General features: G+C 39.2%; 1 protein-coding gene and 1 long non-coding RNA gene across 16 annotated transcripts in view; one reads left to right on the top strand and one right to left on the bottom strand.

Annotated features, from left to right (window-relative positions):
* The window catches only part of LOC310666937, a 288,749-nt gene that overhangs the window by 223,841 nt on the left and 46,636 nt on the right, over nt 1-18,272 (top strand). The window lies entirely within an intron of this gene.
* MPHOSPH9 (M-phase phosphoprotein 9) overlaps nt 1-18,272 on the bottom strand; it is a 41,641-nt gene that overhangs the window by 15,334 nt on the left and 8,035 nt on the right. For 14 of the 15 annotated variants that reach the window (XM_083418163.1, XM_083418159.1, XM_083418151.1 and 11 more), the window contains 9 exons: nt 17,573-17,723; nt 16,004-16,093; nt 12,539-13,056; nt 9,425-9,548; nt 8,769-8,862; nt 6,821-6,924; nt 3,459-3,581; nt 2,424-2,866; nt 41-196 (listed from right to left, as the gene is read on the bottom strand). In XM_083418163.1, the coding sequence (XP_083274289.1) occupies nt 41-196; nt 2,424-2,866; nt 3,459-3,581; nt 6,821-6,924; nt 8,769-8,862; nt 9,425-9,548; nt 12,539-13,056; nt 16,004-16,093; nt 17,573-17,723 (1,803 nt within the window). Of the gene's footprint in view, nt 1-40; nt 197-2,423; nt 2,867-3,458; nt 3,582-6,820; nt 6,925-8,768; nt 8,863-9,424; nt 9,549-12,538; nt 13,057-14,560; nt 14,594-16,003; nt 16,094-17,572; nt 17,724-18,272 lie in introns of those variants that run through there. The other variant, XM_083418157.1, reaches the window with a different exon arrangement.

Here is an 18,272-nt window from a genome sequence, read left to right as displayed (position 1 = left end):
GGCTGAGAAATATGCACATTGTTCCAAGCAGCTCTATTACCTGTCAGTAAGATTTTGATTGATCTTCTCAAAGTCTTCTGAATGAGGTTTATGGCTTGCCTCCAGCTGCTGTTTTAAGCTTTGAATTTCTGAATCATAATAAGCTCGTAGATCAGCAATATGCCGGGCATGTTTTTCTCTCAAATTCTGCCTAATCCTGTTTTTTAAGATTAAAAATATGTCATAATGCATTTGCAACACTATTTTTTAGAGACAGAAAATGACCATCCTGGCACGTGTTTTCCACAGATGGTGAACTACAGCTACTGAAATTTGCCTCCACAAACAGATGCCAAGTGATCTTCCCCACCAAAGCACTTGTATAACAGGGCATGTGTACAACTAGTTCTGAATACAGAAGATCTGATGGGTGTTTCTTGAACAGTAGTGTCCCCATGGTACATGGCAAGTCTTTTTTGAAAGAGAGAAGTTAAAAAGCATCTTGATATAGCAGAACATGTGGGAAGCTCTACTGTTCAAGGCAAACAAGCCAGAGTCTCGTTCAAGCTCAGACATTCTGAATTAACTCTCCAAATTAAGTACCACGGCTGGAATATCTGGGCAATCCAATGACAATATAAAGCGAAACCAAGTGCTTCAATTTCTAGTCTCTGGTTCTCAGATTTTTCATGTAAGAATGGTAGTCACAAATCAAGAGTTTATTTCTTTCCTTTTCCTAGTCCTGCTAGATAAAAAGCAAATCTGCCACGTCATAGGAAGATGTCAGACCAACTGGTGCATCTAGTTCAGTATTATCTACACTGTCTGCAAGCAGCTCTCCAGGATTTTAGCCAGGGCTTTCGTCCAGCTCTATCTAAAAATGCTGGAGATTGAACCTGGGATTGAACCACACACTGCACAAATTGAGACTGGAAGTCTCAATAAAAAGAACAGCCTGTATTTCCAATTGCACAGATACTGCTTTTTCTGTTAAGTAGCAAAGCTTTCAATTTAAGCAAATGCATTTCCTTCTTTGAAGTACAATACAAAGTATTTTGAAGTTTTCTTGTAGTCTGTAAGGAAAAGACACTTCAACTGGGCTTCCCTTGCTGCAAACGTTTGGCGAATTGGACAAAATATATTCTAATAAAAAAATAAATCTGAAAGGCAGCCCATGGAGGTTGCTACTTAAGAAAAAACTGCAATCTGAAAATCACTATTGGGAAAAATACCTTGTGAGGGTTCTGAGGAATGACAGCCAGTGAGGAAAAGGCAATGCACCCCCAATTTCCACTCAAAATTGCAGTTCCCTAGGCTGCTTTTGATTATCAACATTCTGAGCCATTCTTACATATATTTTTAAGGTGTAGCTTGCCTGCAGGGTGGAAAGTGGCTAACTTGGTGTGTGCTTTTTTAATTGGTTAAAACAGACATGATAACAGAAAACTTGTTCATTTAAATCCAGGTCTGCCCAATCATGTTTAAAGTAGATAGGGGAGTGAGTGGTGTTTAGAGCACAAAGGGGGCACAGATGAAGAGTGCTAACCCACCTCCTCCCAGTTTAACTCCCCAACTAAGTTCCAAGTATCTAGAAGGGACACAGCTCAGCTCCCTTTGTCCACGTTTCCCTGTGTTCTAAACAGGCAGGTCTGTTGGCATCATATCTAGTCTGGTCCTTAGTCTGAGATCTCCTCAAATGACATAATCCAGCCTGAATCCAAGTTAGCCACTTTCCACAAAACTGAAACTCAAGCCTTGCAAATAAATTTAGAATAAGTTACCGGGCGTGGTCTGAAGGCACATAAGACTTTAGCACTTTGCAGAAAGACTTCATGAGACCTCCTATGAACCACAAGTATGCCACTTGGGGTTCCATGATGGAAGGACAGTTGAATATAAATGTAGAAAAATAGATAAGCTACATGCTTTCTAGCCCCCCCCCCCAATGTTTACGATAATATTTGGTCTCTAAAGAAAGTTTTGCCAGGTTTTGTGGCCTGGTCACCTGACTACAATTCAAACTCATCACAGGCAGCCAGAAGTGACTGCTTTCAGGCCTGTAATAATGCTTAGTATTTTCATTTAACTCAACGGAAGGCTTCAGGAAAGGAAAGTAAGCAGAAGTTTCAAATTACAGTGGTACCTCGAGTTAAGTACTTAATTCGTTCTGGAGGTCCGTTCTGAACCTGAAACTGTTCTTAACCTGAAGCACCACTTTAGCTAATGGGGCCTCCTGCTGCTGCCATGCCGAAGGAGCACGATTTCTGTTCTCATCCTGAAGCAAAGTTCTTAACCCGAGGTACTATTCCTGGGTTAGCAGAGTCTGTAACCTGAAGCGTATGTAACCTGAAGCGTATGTAACCTGAAGCGTATGTAACCCAAGGTACCACCGAATATTGAAATGCTTATTTAAAGGTCAACATTCTTACTGACATCAGCCTTACTTGGAGAATACCACAGGATCTTCCATGCATGTCACTGAAATATTGTATTCCGGCAAACTATTACTGGCAGATGGAGGCTGGGAGTGGGGAGCTGAAGATGGCGTGAGTGTCAAGTTGTCATCCTCTTCAGTGTTTAAGAACTCATTGCTTGGACGACAAGAACTGCTGGCATTAGTTTCATTCTGGGACATGCAAGTATTCCAGGGGTCACTGTGCAAAGCTGTTGCACTCAGAGTGTATTTTGGAGACCCAGGAGACAGAGGTGATGGTACTGTGCTTATGTGAGACAATGAATCAGAGTCTGAATGCATGAAAAAAGGAGGATCTGCCATAGAGTCTGGAGAAAACATAACCCTGTCAGGTGTCCCATAGAAGGAGGACGGAGGCGGTCCTGGATTCTGATGGCCAGGTTTCATGTGCAATGTTGGGTCGAGGGTCAGGATCTGGGAAACAAAGATCAGTGATTAGAATTGAAAAATATCTGTGGTCAACTATCTGGTGAAGCAGCTGTCATTTTGATATAAAAAACAGGAAGCTTTTGAATTTTTTAAGAGAGAAGTTACAGCTGTAATTTCATAACAGTATGTGCATAGCTGGGGAGAGAACAATGTTAGTTACTTAAATCTGTGAGCTGCATTTAAGCTTGCAGCTTCTGCTTGAAAGTTAAGCTGACAACGCCCACCCCCATGTTGCGTGTTCCTGATTTAATAAGGAACAAAGAACCATCTGATTTTGTGATCAATAGCACAGGGGTGTGTGTGTGTGTGTGTGTGTGTGTGTGGGTATGTATACACTTTGCAAAGATCTAATTACTGAGCTTGTGTCAAGGGAGTACTTCACTATATTTTGGAGTCTGGAACAGATGAGTTTTGTCAGGGAAAAGGGTGATATTTTTATACACACACACACACACACACACACACACACAGAGAGAGAGAGAGAGAGAGAGAGAGAGAGAGAGAGAGAGAATCTTAAGTGTGAGGAAGCATGGAAGGCTTCCAATCCAACATATGGCGCTGAAATACAAACAATTACCTCAGGAGGGTGAGTTGATTGTGAGGGCGAAAGGTTCCAGTCTACAAACTGTTTACATTCCCTTTGTTTCTTATGATAAATTTCCTTTAAGGATGATGGCTTCATCTCATCACCAGAAGACAACTAAAAAAAAAAGTAATTAAGATTTGTTCAAAGTAATACCAAACACCCATCATATTTAATGCAAAGATGCCAAAGTGAACTTAAACATTTGGGGAAGGAGAAGGGGAAGTAAATACAGTAGTGCCAATTCAAGTTCCAATGTGTGGTCTAAAGTATTATTGTTATATCATTAATATAATAATTATTAATAATTTATTGTTGTTATATTTGTCATGTGCTTTTCTCACAAAGTGACTCAAAGCAACTTACATTAAAAACATTTAAGAACAATCAATTACAAACCTAAACACACACACAGCTATTTTATGTGCCTGCCCATTCATACCAACAGCTCTAGATACATATGATGCTAAATCAAAGTCTGAAATAAATCTTGGTTTACCATGAACAAGCAGCATACTAGTGCCTGCTGCTCAATCGCGCCTGCTTTACTCCTCCCCTTTCAAAGAGTGGAAACAAGCCGCAGAGGGCCTGGCTTACTGTTACGTGTGAAAGCTCACTTGAGTTAGTTTCCTAACAAACCAAGAATAAGGGATCGTACACAATGCTAAGCTAGTCACTTCATAGTTTGTTTTCTCATGCAATAAAAGGAGACACAAAGTAGGCACAACTGAGTTGTTGGCCCTAGCATGCTGCTTGTTCAAGGTAAACCATTATTTATTTCTGATTATTACTTACCTTTCGGGCCATGAGTAGGCTCCTCCTACTTTAGGGAAATGGGAAAGTATGTGCCCACAGTAATTCTATGAGAACATAGCCAAAAAAGGGATGGGCTGTTGTAAATTAATGATAAAAATATTCTTATTATTAATTCAGTTTATATTCTGTCTTTCCCACTCAAGGTGCCCAGGGTAGCAAGCACATCAATGAGCAATTAAAAAAAATACTCTAAAAGCTGAATAAAATCTTGGAAATTTTCTAAGACCTTTCCTGGAACTGTCAACTTTAATAAATAAATAAAGGGAATAAACCTATAGCCTAGGAGTAGTTCACATAACACCTTCTGGATATTGCTGGACTACAGCTCCCATCATCCCTGACAATTAGGCCATGTTGCCTGGGGCTGGAGCTAGGAATCCCAACAACTGAAGGGCACAACGTTGGCTACTTCTGCTGTCGCCCTTTCATTTATGGAGATGTATGAAAAAGCAGAAGTCTACCTCGATTCTTAGTAAGACACAAAGCTGCTTCTGCCTCCTTGTGTTCAGGACAGTAAGTGCAAGGATACTTTGATTTGCTTGGATTGCCATAATCAATCAACCAACAGAACAACCTAAGGGCTCCCTACAATCAGGTTTCTCTTGTTTTGTATTGACTTACGATGCCCCACTCCTGGGTACTTTCATATTCCTCCAGCCCAACCCCCCCACAAAAATTCTAGCTACAGGCATGGAGCAATGTAGGGCAACCAGAGCATATGTAAATGTCAAGGATCCCTGGATCAGGCCAATTTCATTCAGTTTTAGCAAAAGCAGTTTTCTCCTCTTTTATCTGGGTTGTTTTTTTAAAAAAGGGTACATAATGCTTTGGGTTGATAGTGCAGCAAATTCTGCTCAAAAGGAAAGCAGAGCTCAGCAACTCAAGTACTTGTTGTACAGTTTCTTTTTAAAAACAAGGAGTGATAATAAATCAAGAAGAGGCAAGCATAACTTTAAACAGGGCCAAACCAGAGGAGGCACTGTTCATGTAATTTAAAAAGCCATTCATACAATTCTTGAAGTAAATGGGAGGCAAAGGGGAGACTGATCTGGAATAAGACCTCGGGGGTATAGAAAGGATGTAATACTCTCCACCCCCACCCCAAGTCCTGATATGGACCAACCACTCTACACCTGCTATTTATTTTATTTATTCCTTTTCCATATAGAATGACAGAAGCAAACTGCTAAGTGAAAACCACTGTTCCAAGGCATGATTGGCTGAAAAGGGAAAAAGGGAAATTATGACCCTTTTCTTAGCACTGAAATTTATCCATCTAGGTAAACATAATAATACTGTAAATCACAGAAATGACAAGGCCTTCAGAATTTTTTAAAGGTCAGCTATTATTATCTGTTGTAGCCAGAATTCAATTAATTGAAAGCATTTTCTTTCATGTTTCCTGCCTCTTTTTATTATAGATTTGCTTAGTTTTTTAAGAAAGGTGCATCAAAGTCTCATGAAACAGAACTTCAGAAACCATCCATTCCAGTCAACAGCCAACTTATAGCAAAGAATTACAATTAGAAGCTTAGCCCAAGAGCTACTGGAGACAATATATTCATTTTAAATGAGCCCTGAAGGTCTTGAAACCCTTTTGCTAAGGCCATGCCTCGCCTTCTCCTGTCCTGTATTGGCTCCCTGTCACCTTTTTCAACACTCCCAAGTTGCTACATGGATAGTTGTCCTCTCTCATTCCCCTTCATTCACCTCCCTAGTCACTCTACACAAGTATATCCATTTTTATTTTCCAACTCCTATGGCAGTTCTGATTAAAAAAATAATAAAATGGTTGCTCACATTTATCAGAACCTATGAGTTATGGAACACTAAATAAAAGTTTCAGGAGGTGGTTAAGAAAGCACAAAAAATTGTTCCTGTGTTAACTGCTAGAAACAGACAGGATCATTAAGGCTCTCCAAGAAAATATCAACAGCTAACGAACCCATTATGAACCATAGCCATTTGCTTTTTAATAATAATATTTTATTTATATCCCGCCCTCCCCAGCCGAAGTCGGGCTCAGAGCAGCTAACAACAATAAAACTAACACAGCATTCTAAAATCAATTCATTTTAAAATCAATTCAAAATCAAATTAATGGCAACCATTGGGCCAGAGTTCTGTGAGGATTACCAAAGGAGGGGGTCAGATTGTGCCCTGGCCAAAGGTCTGGTGGAACAGCTCTGTCTTGCAGGCCCTGCGGAAAGATGTCAAGTCCCACAGGGCCCTAGTCTTTCGTATTTATCCTGCCTTTGGGCCTGAGTCAAATGTCTCTTACTGAAAACAATCCTTAACTCTGCAGCAGGTAATTCAAACCCACCCATCCACAACAGCTTGAACAACGGTCCACTTTCTCAAATGCCCTAGATCCTTGAAGCAACAGGAGAGAGAAAAGGGGCCTGTTTCTCAGGTCCCCTAAATAAACTGGCTGTGAGGCAAATGCCTGCCAACCGATCCAAACAGCAACAGCAGCTGAACAGGAGGAAAACATTCTAACATGCATTAAACTACCAAAGCAAATACTACATAAAAGATACCTGGTCCGAGGACATCTTTGTTGCAAATGCACTAAATTCATTTCTGAAGTTCTCAGGCAAAGTATGGTACGTTTCCTTCTCATCTAGTTTCCAGTATGTCAATCCTGAAATGGAGAAATATATCAAAGTTTACTTCTGTATAGAAAAGAGCTGTGAAGCCTGACATTACTTTTTTTGATTTTCACATTGCGGGTGCAAATTGGCAACATTATGAAAAACTCATGTCTGAAATGTTATGCTTCAGAGCTTTAGCAGTAATTGGGTTTGACATGAAATAATGCTAAAGATAATGTATTAATATTGCAGAGAACTCTGGGGAAACTAGTGCTGAGAATATTTGTCCTTAACCATATTTCAACATGATCTCCTTCTAAATCAGTCCTTCCTTATCCTGATTTAAACAGAAACACTAGTTCATTGAATCTGAATAAAAAACAGTTGGCCTCCTTGCACTTTTCACTCACATTTGCAACATGAGAAGCAACATCAAAGCCGTTTGCTATGAAAGTGGGGCATAAATTCTATAACAAAAGGATTACATTTTAAAAACAATTGGCATTCTTCATGTTTTTTCTCTGATCCTACTCTCCCAAGCTTATTGTGCTTGGGGCAAAATAAAGTCGTTTGCCAATTTTACTATTTGGAAGGTGTGCAGAGGAGGGCCACCAAGATGATGAAGGGTCAAGAAACCAAGCCTTATGAGGATTGGCTGAGGGAGCTGTGTACATTGAGCCTGGTAAAGAGGCTGTCACATGGAGCAAGCTTGTATTCTTCTGCTCTGGAAGACAGGACTTGAACCAATGGATTCAGGTGTTTTACAACCCAGTGTATATTTTATTTATAAACAAAATAAACCAAAAACAAATACCATAAAGAAATACTGTTACAGCAAGTTGAAAGAAGCATAAGATTGAACATTATCATTGAAAGTTCAAGAACATTACCAAAAAAATACCCATTTCCCCATAAACCTGTTATGCTGATTTATATGTATACATTTGTCATACGTTAGCTTAATCACAGTTACTATGGACCAAATTATCTCAATCCCTGCAGATATAGTAGGAGATATGCTTCTTTCCCAATGTTTATGGGGTAAAGTTTTTATTATTAAAACCAAAATCAGGGCCAAACTCTTACAAGGGGACTTTCAAGAGAAGAACGTTGTTTATCATATCGATATTTATAAAAAGCAGAAAAACAGCAGCATAGTGCCTTACAGTACAATCCTATACATATCTGTTCAGAAGAACATCCCACTTGGTTCAAGGGTGCTTGCTGCTGGGTAAGTGGGTACAGTCAACTTGCACCTTGCGTGGGGCTTACGTTCCAGAGATAGCACATATATGCAAAAGCACGTCTAGTCAAACCATCTCCTTGGAACTGCCCCCATGCAAGCAACCTTATCTCCAGAGCCAGCACACCAAACAGGTCCAAGTAAGGCAGAGTGCGTTCACTCTCTCCACCTTGCTTACAGGGCTCTGGGAAGTTCCCAGGAAAACCCTGAGCAAAACGTTCTCTGTTACCTGTGCTTTAATTTGTGCAATTTCAACCAGCCAGCCATCAACAGCATAAAGTTGAAATTATTAAATTATACATGCACAAGTTACAAGCTAACTGTATAGGGCAGGGGTAGTCAACCCTTTTGTACCTACTGTCCACTAATGCATCTTTCTTTATGGTAAAATTTCCTTACCACCCACCAGTGCTCGATGGAAGGAAGATTCAGCTTGTGCTGTAGAACCCCCTACTGCCCACCTAGCAGGTTGACAACCCCTGGTATAGGGTTTATTTTTGGGAATGTGTTCTTAATCTTACCAAACTGCAACATACAGAGTCACCAAAAGTAAGGAGAAACAGACACAAAATCAGTCACAACACAATTTACATTTAGTTGCAATTTTGAAATAGTAACAACAAAAGCAAAATAGAAAGCAATTAACTATACCTGAAGTACCGGAACTGAAAGACATTTGGCTTCCGTTTTGTTCATTGAGGTAAAAAGTGTAAGATGATGATGGAACAGCTGCAACAGGATTAGTCTACAATTCCACAAAAGGGGGGGACACAATGATTTATGGACCAATAAAAAAGTTACATAAATTATATCAAGTAAAAAGAAAAAGTCAGCATCAACTACAAAATATTGAAAAAATATTTTACAAGCGATTGTCTATAGCCATTTAACCAAAGTTCTCACTGAGGTCTATGACCTCACTCCCAGGAGGCAGTGATGGCTTTAAACAAGGATTAGACAAATAGAACGCTAGACTGGATGGGCCACTGGTCTGATCCAGGAGACTCTTCTTATGTTCACTTATATTAAATCCTATTGTATTTGTTACAGAGAAGCTCAGGTGAACTGTAACTCATCGCATGAAAGTGGTGGGGATTTCAAAACCAGTTTGAAATAAGGAACAGGTGAGGAGAGGAACCTCAATGCTGTTCAAAAACTGATGAAAGCAGGTTACTGTTGGGCATGTGCACATATACTTGGCCACATCTAAATGTAGCTCTTTGGATCCCAGAAAGAAAATGTAGCTCAATCCTATATACATTTACTATTCCACTGAAGGGGTTTAGGTGGAATGGTGGCCCACTTACATTCTCCAATGTTACAGTCTGTGAGTGCTCTTTTACTTGCACAGAATGCATATCCCCTTCCTCCACATTTGTTCTTTTCAGCTGGTTTTGCTTTAACTTTTGAGCCCATGATGTTAAAGATTTACTACAATAAGGGAAATAGAAAAAGAGAAAGAAACATGTTTGCCCAGCAACATTTATTTTAGATCTATTTCATGCTACAGCCTGTAAGGTACTATGGCCTTGCGCAGGGGAGACTGGACAAACTCCCCCACCCCGATTGGTTTTCAACAAATAATATTGGCAAGAAAGCAATTGTTCCCTGGAGTCTACAACAGGACATCCTGTAATTTATTTAAAATAAGATCTGTACCAAAATGAAGAGATGATGCAACTCAAACCCTGCAGTAGCTCAAATTTCTGGGCAACTGTAAAAAACTAACCATACTGAAACACTTACAGAACTTGCAGAATATGAGTAAAAAGACTCAAGAAAACAATGGTCAGATCCAAAGTACAAATGACTAGCTCCACCTTAACCAAGGGAGCCTTTGGATTTTTGTTTTTTGAATAAAAATAGTCTTCCATGCCATGTAGCAATCCTAACTAAAGGGAGCAAAAGCAGTATGTCACAAGGGAGGTCTGCTGATCAGTAGAAAAATATCAGAAGTCCCACTAATTGCATCCCAAACTCATCATAGTGAAGACATGCACACACACAAACACAAGTGTATGTGTTTTAGAAACTTCAACATGCTATAAATATCAGTGTGAAGAAAACCAAATATAAATATAAAATATAAACCAAAAACAATCCAGATAAAATAATGGCACAACACTAGAAGATAATCAGGAGACTCATTCAGAAAAGAATTAGGGAAATGAAAAGGTCTGAAGTCTGTGTCTGAAAGAGTAGATTGTTGAAGCTGCTTGTCTCCTCCTTGCTTAGTGTTATGTTCAAACCAATGAGTGTGTCTTCTTCCAACTAACAAAGCCAAGAGCAAACATCAGTTACAGAATTTTTGTTGTTGAGAGCAAGTTTGTTTCCTTCCAGTGTGAGCAGAGAGGAGCTATGAGGTCAAGGCCATGCATTCACAATAAACAGTTAACTATGGTTTATCAGGATGTGTGAATGAGGCCACTGAATATTCCTATTTCTTAAGTATAGAAGAGAAGCCTTGAAGGTTAAAGCTATATAGACACGGATGACATTCTAACAATGGCCAGTCAGATGCCTTGGAGAAGGGCCATAAAAAGACCAGGAGGGCAATCGCCCCTCCCCCTCACAGTGCCCTACTGCCCTCCAACACCAACTCTTGTTTTTTAATCTATGACGACTAAATTGCCACTGATACAACTATCCTCCAGGAATTAGCCTAATCTTCTTTAAAACGCTATTTGCAGCTAGTGACCATCGCCACATCTTGCCGCTGCAAATTTCTAAAGATTAATAATACCCTGTGCAAAGCAGCACTTTCTTTCGCCTGTCTTGAGCCTACCGAGAATCAGTTTCATTGGAGGACCTAGTATTTAAAAGACCACATCATATAGATTATTATTAAGTTTAAACCCATTAAGAGCCCATTTTAAACATGTTTAGAGTCTGCAGCTTACGCTTCCCTCCTATTTGGACTTTCAGTCATATCAGGCAGTTATCCAATGGGTCTAGCAAGCGGAACGTTCAAATCCTAGGAGCACACATCCACTTTTTAGCATCAAAAGGCTAGCTTGCCACATTCAGCAGTTAAGTTATCTGTACCAGCAGAGCTTAAAATGAAGCAAGTATATATGCAATTGATGTTTCCTCAAGTGCCATAGAAAAAAATATGAATAAAGAATAATGACCCTATGAGTCACCTTAGTAATTTCTTTCTTTTTCATAGAATTAATGAACAATCACATGTCCCCATCACTGTTTCCTTGAAAATAATGTGCAGGTGAAGGCATAATGGCATTCTGTCCATTAAAAAAAAGTCATCAGACTGCATATACTAAACTATCTGGTTGACAGCATGTAATTGTCACATTTCAGTTCATTCACAACAGAATGTATATTTCATCTCAAGAATTCTGAGGGCTAAGCACACCCAGAACATGCTCTCTTTGCTATATAGTTTACAGCTGAAGCAGCTGCTTTTCAGCCAGGTCCTCTCAGACTTCAGGGTGTACATAAAAGTAAGTTCCTTTCGTCTTTAAACCTTCACAATCCAGTCTTGGGCTACTTCTAAAGCTTTAGAGGATGAAACTGTTTGGTGAAAGTGCTAGACTGAAGCAGGCTATACTATTTCACATTTGTAAGAACTCAATCATTTTGTGTGGGAGCAACACCACTTTGGAACTCCTTACCTATTGATATCCAGCAGGGATACAGTCTTTACTGTACGCTTCCTGCTGAAAACATTCAGATCCAGATGCTTAGAAAGTTGAGGTGATTTAAATATGTTTTAATATTTTAATGTACTCTTTATTTTTTCTTGATTTTCTTGTTTTAACTTTTTGTAAACCATTTTGAGGTTTTTGTAATCAAGTGGTGTATAAATTTTATGAAATAAAATAAATGGGGAGAGAATGTAGCTCAGTAGTAGAGTACATGTTTTGCATGCAGAAAGGCCTGGGTTCAGTCTTTGGCACCTCCAGGTAAGGCTGGTAAAGACCTGTCTGAAACCCTGGAGACACATTGCCAATCAGTGTAGAATAGACGCTATTAACCTAGGTAGATCAGTGGTCTCACTCAACAAAAAGAAGCTTCCTGTTATTTTAACACCTCTCTCCTCGTAGACTTTCAATGCAGAAGAGCAACATGCCACACACCTACCAGGAATGTGAAGTGCCAGGAACATTTCTGCCTATTTAACAAAACAAAACAAAAAAGCCTGAAAATTTCCCTGGGAATAAGCAAGATTTTTAAATATAGACACCCTCATTACATCAGTAATAGCATATCATGTATCACAAACGCAAGGAATGTATCTTGGATTTGAACGTAAGCAAACTCAATTGCATGCTGAGTGGCATATATAGGCAAGTAGTGAAACTACCTTTCCAAACACTACTGCCTGTGTTAAAAGCAGAGTAGACATACTAAAACCTTACCAACTATATATAAACCTAATGACTCCAAGATTGGCCACTTACCAGTTTGTTTTTCCACAATGACCTTCGCCGATCTTATGCTCAAATTCATCAGAAAAACCTTTATCATCTTTTTTCAGTGATGGACAATGTTCTAGACCTGTTTGTGTATATTCTCTTGTGTTCTGAATACTGGCTGTAACTAGACCTTCCGGCACTGGTGAGGCACCTTCGTTTCCTTTGGTAATCTCCTCTGGGTCTTCCATGCACGTCTGAATGTCTTTATATTTGCTAGGACTCAGTTCTGCGGCAGAACATGTGCCATAGCCACTGCTCATTGAAACACTATTCGTGAGGCACTCCGGAGGCATGGCCGAAGCTTCCAGATGACTCTCATGATCACTGGTTTTGAGATGACTGGTAAAGAGCTCATTTTCTTCAAAGGTTTCAGACTGCAACCCCATTTGACTTTCTAATGAAGAGGAACTGTTCACAAATTTGACCTGAGATGTTTGTTTCTTGCACGAACACACATTCTGGCTTTGCAGCTTCATCAAGTGTTTGATTTCATTCTGTATGCGCTACAAATAAAAATATGTGATTTAAAATAAAAACTGGAAATCATTGTGGAAATTGCACAGAAGGGTTATTTTAACCTTAACTTCCACAAGACCAAGCTACAGACGTAACATGCAGAAATGTGTTATGGGATACAAATGAACACCCTGAGTTGTTCCACTTTTGCCATTAAAACACATGCGTGTGCACATTCAGTGTTGCTTGGTTAAGACTATATTAAAGGTAAGTACAAGAAACAAATGGAGAGTGGGAGAGTCCATCCCATACAACTTTAAATGAAACAAGGAAACCTTCATGTCCAGAAATAATTGTTACTCACCCTGCAAAGTTGACCTAATAAATAAAATTAGTAAAGTTTTAAAGCCATGGAAGCCAGCTTTTCCAGTGATACTCATAGCACATCCATGGGCAATTCTGGAGAGATGCAATGCCACTAACCACTCCTAATTTGCTTTTCCTGCTAGCCTGCCTCAAAATCCATGTATAGTACCGTATTTTTTGTACCATAACACTCACTTTTTTCCTCCTAGAAAGTAAGGGGAAATGTCTGTGCGTGTTATGGAGGAAATGCCTACGAGTGGCATGCCTATGGATTTTCCTCCTCTAAAAACTACGTGCGTGTTATGGTCGGGTGCGTGTTATAGAGCGAAAAATACGGTACTTAAAATATCCACAATTCTTATTCCCAATCTCTACCACTTTCCCTCAACTATCTCAACCTCCCCAAGCAGACAAATAGCAGCTACAAGCCTCCAATTGGAATTACTTGTTTAATGAAACCACTGGTTTGCTCAGGACCAATGATTGGTATATATGTATTGTGTCTCTAAATTCGGAATGAAGACCCATTAATTTTAATTAAGCATATTCCACACCAGGCATAGCTATGGTTGCATTTATTCTTCAAAATAGAATGCTTAGAAGAAGTGAAGCTGCTCATCTTTTAAAACATTTCTGGACCAGACCTAGCAAAAAAATGTTCAATTTTAATATGAGGTTTTGTGGTCTCATTGCCAAAAACAAAACATATCTTCATGGGAATTAGCCAAATGCGAATACAACCATTAAGTTTTCAGCCTAATATATAGCATGATCGCCACGTGTAACCAACATGTTTCTGTAAGGCCACAAATAATGAGAACATTTCTATCTTCCAGAAAACTCAAAATACAGAACCAGTCTCTCATCCTAAGAAATGGTGTTCAGGTGTGACCAACGCTTTTCAGAATTACACACAACAACTTCAATGAATCTGCATAAGAAATGCCAAGTGTTGATCAGGCAAACTTTGTGCATCAGCGGCGCTTCCACCGGGTTAGTTTTGAAAACCAGCAACCCCGGCAAGCACCCTTCAGTGAGCAATCAGGCCTCTCCATAGCAACACATGATCGTAGACGCCTAACACAGAGAAGAAATAACAACATGGATGAAAAAAGATGCAAGACAAAAAGAAAGTAAGGAGGAAGGAAACAGGAAGGGCGGAAAAAGAATGTAAAAGAACAATACCTCTTTGTTATTTGTTTCAGGAGCTGTTGGTTACTATTAGTGCAGAGGACCATCAGGAAATGGAAGGGAAAAACAGTAACCAAAAGGGTATAAATATTAAAAATGTACTGAAACATCTATTAAATGTATCAAATATCGGTTTTCACATACGGAAAGTGACTCATATATGCTGACTTTATTGTGAAATAGGCATGAGGGAGAATTTGAACTTAAGAGAAAAAGATATTATTTATGCCAAGTAAATAATTATAGTAAAGAAATGTAGAAATATCCCAAGCATCTGGTCACCCAGATAGCAAGACAGTTTGCTGAAACATGTCTTCAGTTCAGCGCAGAGCATATGTCTAAATAATTGTTACCTAGGAATTGAACTACTTTTGTCGTCATTATTAGAATGGCTGCTATACCATGCTAAGCTCCATATGGCCCTACATAGCTAAGGAGAGAGTTGAGGCTGGAGACGTACCACTGCTCTTGAACAGGACCTCTCCAAAAGGCATTTAGTTGAACTCTTATTCTGCTGTTAAAGACTCAGTTCATCCTACTCAGCTATTCTAGATCTGTACTCCTGATGCCCTGCAATTATGGGATAGCAAGATGAGAAAATTTAATTCAGGACTGTAAAGGACAAAATATTCCTTTATATATACCACATGGTGGCAAAGGCATGCATTTGATCTCTCAGAATACTGCAAATTCAAAAGCACATTATCACTTTCCTTCTTTAAAAAAGTCAAGGCTATGCTACCAAGAACTCTTTATAGTACACCAAAAATGAATAAGAGTTATTCACTTCTCTACCGCGTACACGCACGAGCGCGCACACACAAACAAACATACAAACCTGCTGACACCTAAAACTATGTACAGTTAAGCAGTTAAAACGGGACCACAATTATGGTCCAAAAGACATCCATCAAATGCTTCATGTATTAGCCTAAAAAGTGCACCAGATGGAGCTCACACTTCCCCCTAGCTTAAGGGCAAAAAAATCAGAAGCAGTGAAAAAATGAAGAACTGTGGTCCACAGTGAAGAGAAAAATGATTGCAAAAAATTGACTGCTAACCCCATGCACCAGAAAGCAAGAATACTTTCTACGATGCAATAATCAGGCTGACTAACTTCAAGATACTAGCCAATATATTGCAATAAAAACTTTCAAAGAGAGAGATAATTTCAACAGGTGTATGAAATGGTATCATAGGCTGACAGGAGTATATGTGCTTGTACACAAAACTGTAACATTTATAAACATTTTTATCTGTACCTATGCACACACATCTCTACCAGCTTAGGACATGTCATGCATCTTACGTACTAGGAAAGCACAGGAAGAAACATTCACATCACTAACAGCTGTCTTTGCCTCTGTAATGACACCAATCTCACACTAATGAGAAACTGCTTCAATTTAAAACAGTCAAGCAAACCAAAATACTTACATGGATCTGATGATAGAACACTTTTTGCTGGGCAACTATTTGTTCTTGGCATTGCTTCTCCACCAGCTGGAACAATCGCAGCCACCTGATCTATTAAATATGAATTAAAAGAAAAAAGATGAAAAAAACATTTTCTTTCATTTTTGTTTTACATCTAGCACAGTAGAGGCAGACAATGAAATCTGTCATGCTGTCTAGGACAGTGTATGGAGCTATGGAAGCTCTGACAATCAGTGGTGTCTACAACCCAGCCACTTCTTTACCTTTTCTTTACCTGTCATCATGTGTAGGTTAACTGGGTTAGCCAAAATGGCCTTACAAGTCCAATTGGACCTGTGGACTGGAGGTTCCCCAATTAAAAACAAACCATGATTGCACAGAATTGGAAGACTGGAGAAATACCAACTAAAGAACAATGGCAAGAGAAGTTGATGAACTATGCAGAACTGGCAAAAATGACAGACAGATTAAGAGAAAAAGACAACAGTGACTTTGAAAAAGAATGGGAACCATTTATATTGTACTTGCAGAAACAAAGAAAGTCTATAGACTTGATGGCAGGATTTAAACAAACATTCACATTGTTAGTACAGTGGTGCCTCGCAAGACGAAATTAATCCGTTCTGCGAGTCTCTTCGTCTAGCAGTTTTTTCGTCTTGCGAAGCAACCCTATTAGCGGATTAGCGCTATTAGCGGTTTAGCGGCTATTAAAGGCTTAAGGGATTAGAGGATTAGCTGCTAAAAGGCTATTAGCAGTTTAGCGCCTTAGAAAAAGGGGGTGGGGAGCGAAAAAAAATCTCAAGAATCTCAAGACATTTTTGTCTTGCAAAGCAAGCCCATAGAGAAATTCGTCCTGCGAAGCGCATTGAAAAACGGAAAACCCTTTCGTCTAGCGGGTTTTCCGTCTTGCGAGGCATTCGTCTTGCGGGGCACCACTGTATTAGAAAATGTGTAGAACATAGAGAAATAATATGGTGTATTGTTATTTTTATGTTTTTATGTTTGATGTTTTTGTATAAATATGTTATTAGTAGCCTTTTCTTTTAAGAGGCAGCAAAGTGGGTAAGAGGAGAAACAAACCAGAAGCAGAAGTTGGGGGAAGTCTAGGAGGGGAGAGAGGAAGAAATGCATAGTAAAAGTTATGAATAAATGATGTGTAATGAATGAAAAAGAAAAATGAATAAATGTTTTAAAAAGGAAAAAAAGAGAGAAAAAAGGAGAACAGACCTTGAGTGTGTTTGGAGGGGGAAAATTTAAGCATTGGACATCACAACAAGCTAGAGTCTGGCTTATTTCCTGGGGGTGCAACGGCAGGGGCAGGGGTTTTGAGCAGTGTGCACTAGCATGCTTTGAGTTCACATTAAAACTTATTTTTTAAAAAAAATCTATGCTTCAATGTGAGATTCATACCAGTCCTGGAGATTGTGTTCACTGCAAATTAATAGAATTACATACTTTCCCCCTACAATCACAGTATAGACTCTTACAATTTTTCATAACATGATGCTTTTGTAAGATTTTTTTTAATGTTTAAATGTTCTTGATCACTGAGAAAAGAACGTTACCTACCTCACAGTTTTTCAATAGTTCTGAGTCACTATTCCCTTGCGCGTTTTGCATGAAGGAAGACAGAGGACCAACATCACAATGTATTACTGGAGGGATGGTTTTCCCTGAGAAACTGGAGATGCCATTTGGGTTTGAGAAGGGACTGCTGGTGCTGAAGAAAAAATAAGTGAATTATTTATTACACCAAATGCCAGACAAAGCCGTCTCTATAGTATTATGCTAGCAGCATAACTGCTTTGTGCTGAAAACAAAAAAGAACAGACCACAGGAAACACCTACAAAGAGGTAAAGAATTTCCCAACCTTGACAAGAAAGTTGTTAAACAGTGAAAATAACTGTCTGATCAATGCGAATGAGTGTATAGCACTCAAAATGTACAATTATTACTATACTATTAATATCCAATAGTATGGCTTCATTAGCTAACTAGTCTTTAGTGAGACTAGTGTGGTTCAGACATAACTAGGGACACACACATTCCAATGAAATTCATGAGACAGAACTACTTAAGAAGATCTCTTCCCATTGAGTTTTCCCTCACACACCACTCCAATTCTTCACAGCCGAAAATATAGGGCAGATCCCTGTACCTAAACTAACCTCCTTGGAAAGGGCATCTAAGACAAATAATGGTGACAAGAGATGTGAGTTCTAGGCCTTACTGACCAATTTAAGAATTGACAAATTTCCAGGCCTGGAT

The sequence above is a fragment of the Podarcis tiliguerta genome, assembly GCF_965153285.1.
Source record: "Podarcis tiliguerta genome assembly, chromosome: 16".
NCBI lineage: Eukaryota > Metazoa > Chordata > Lepidosauria > Squamata > Lacertidae > Podarcis > Podarcis tiliguerta.
This window is presented reverse-complemented; position numbering and strand designations above follow the sequence as displayed.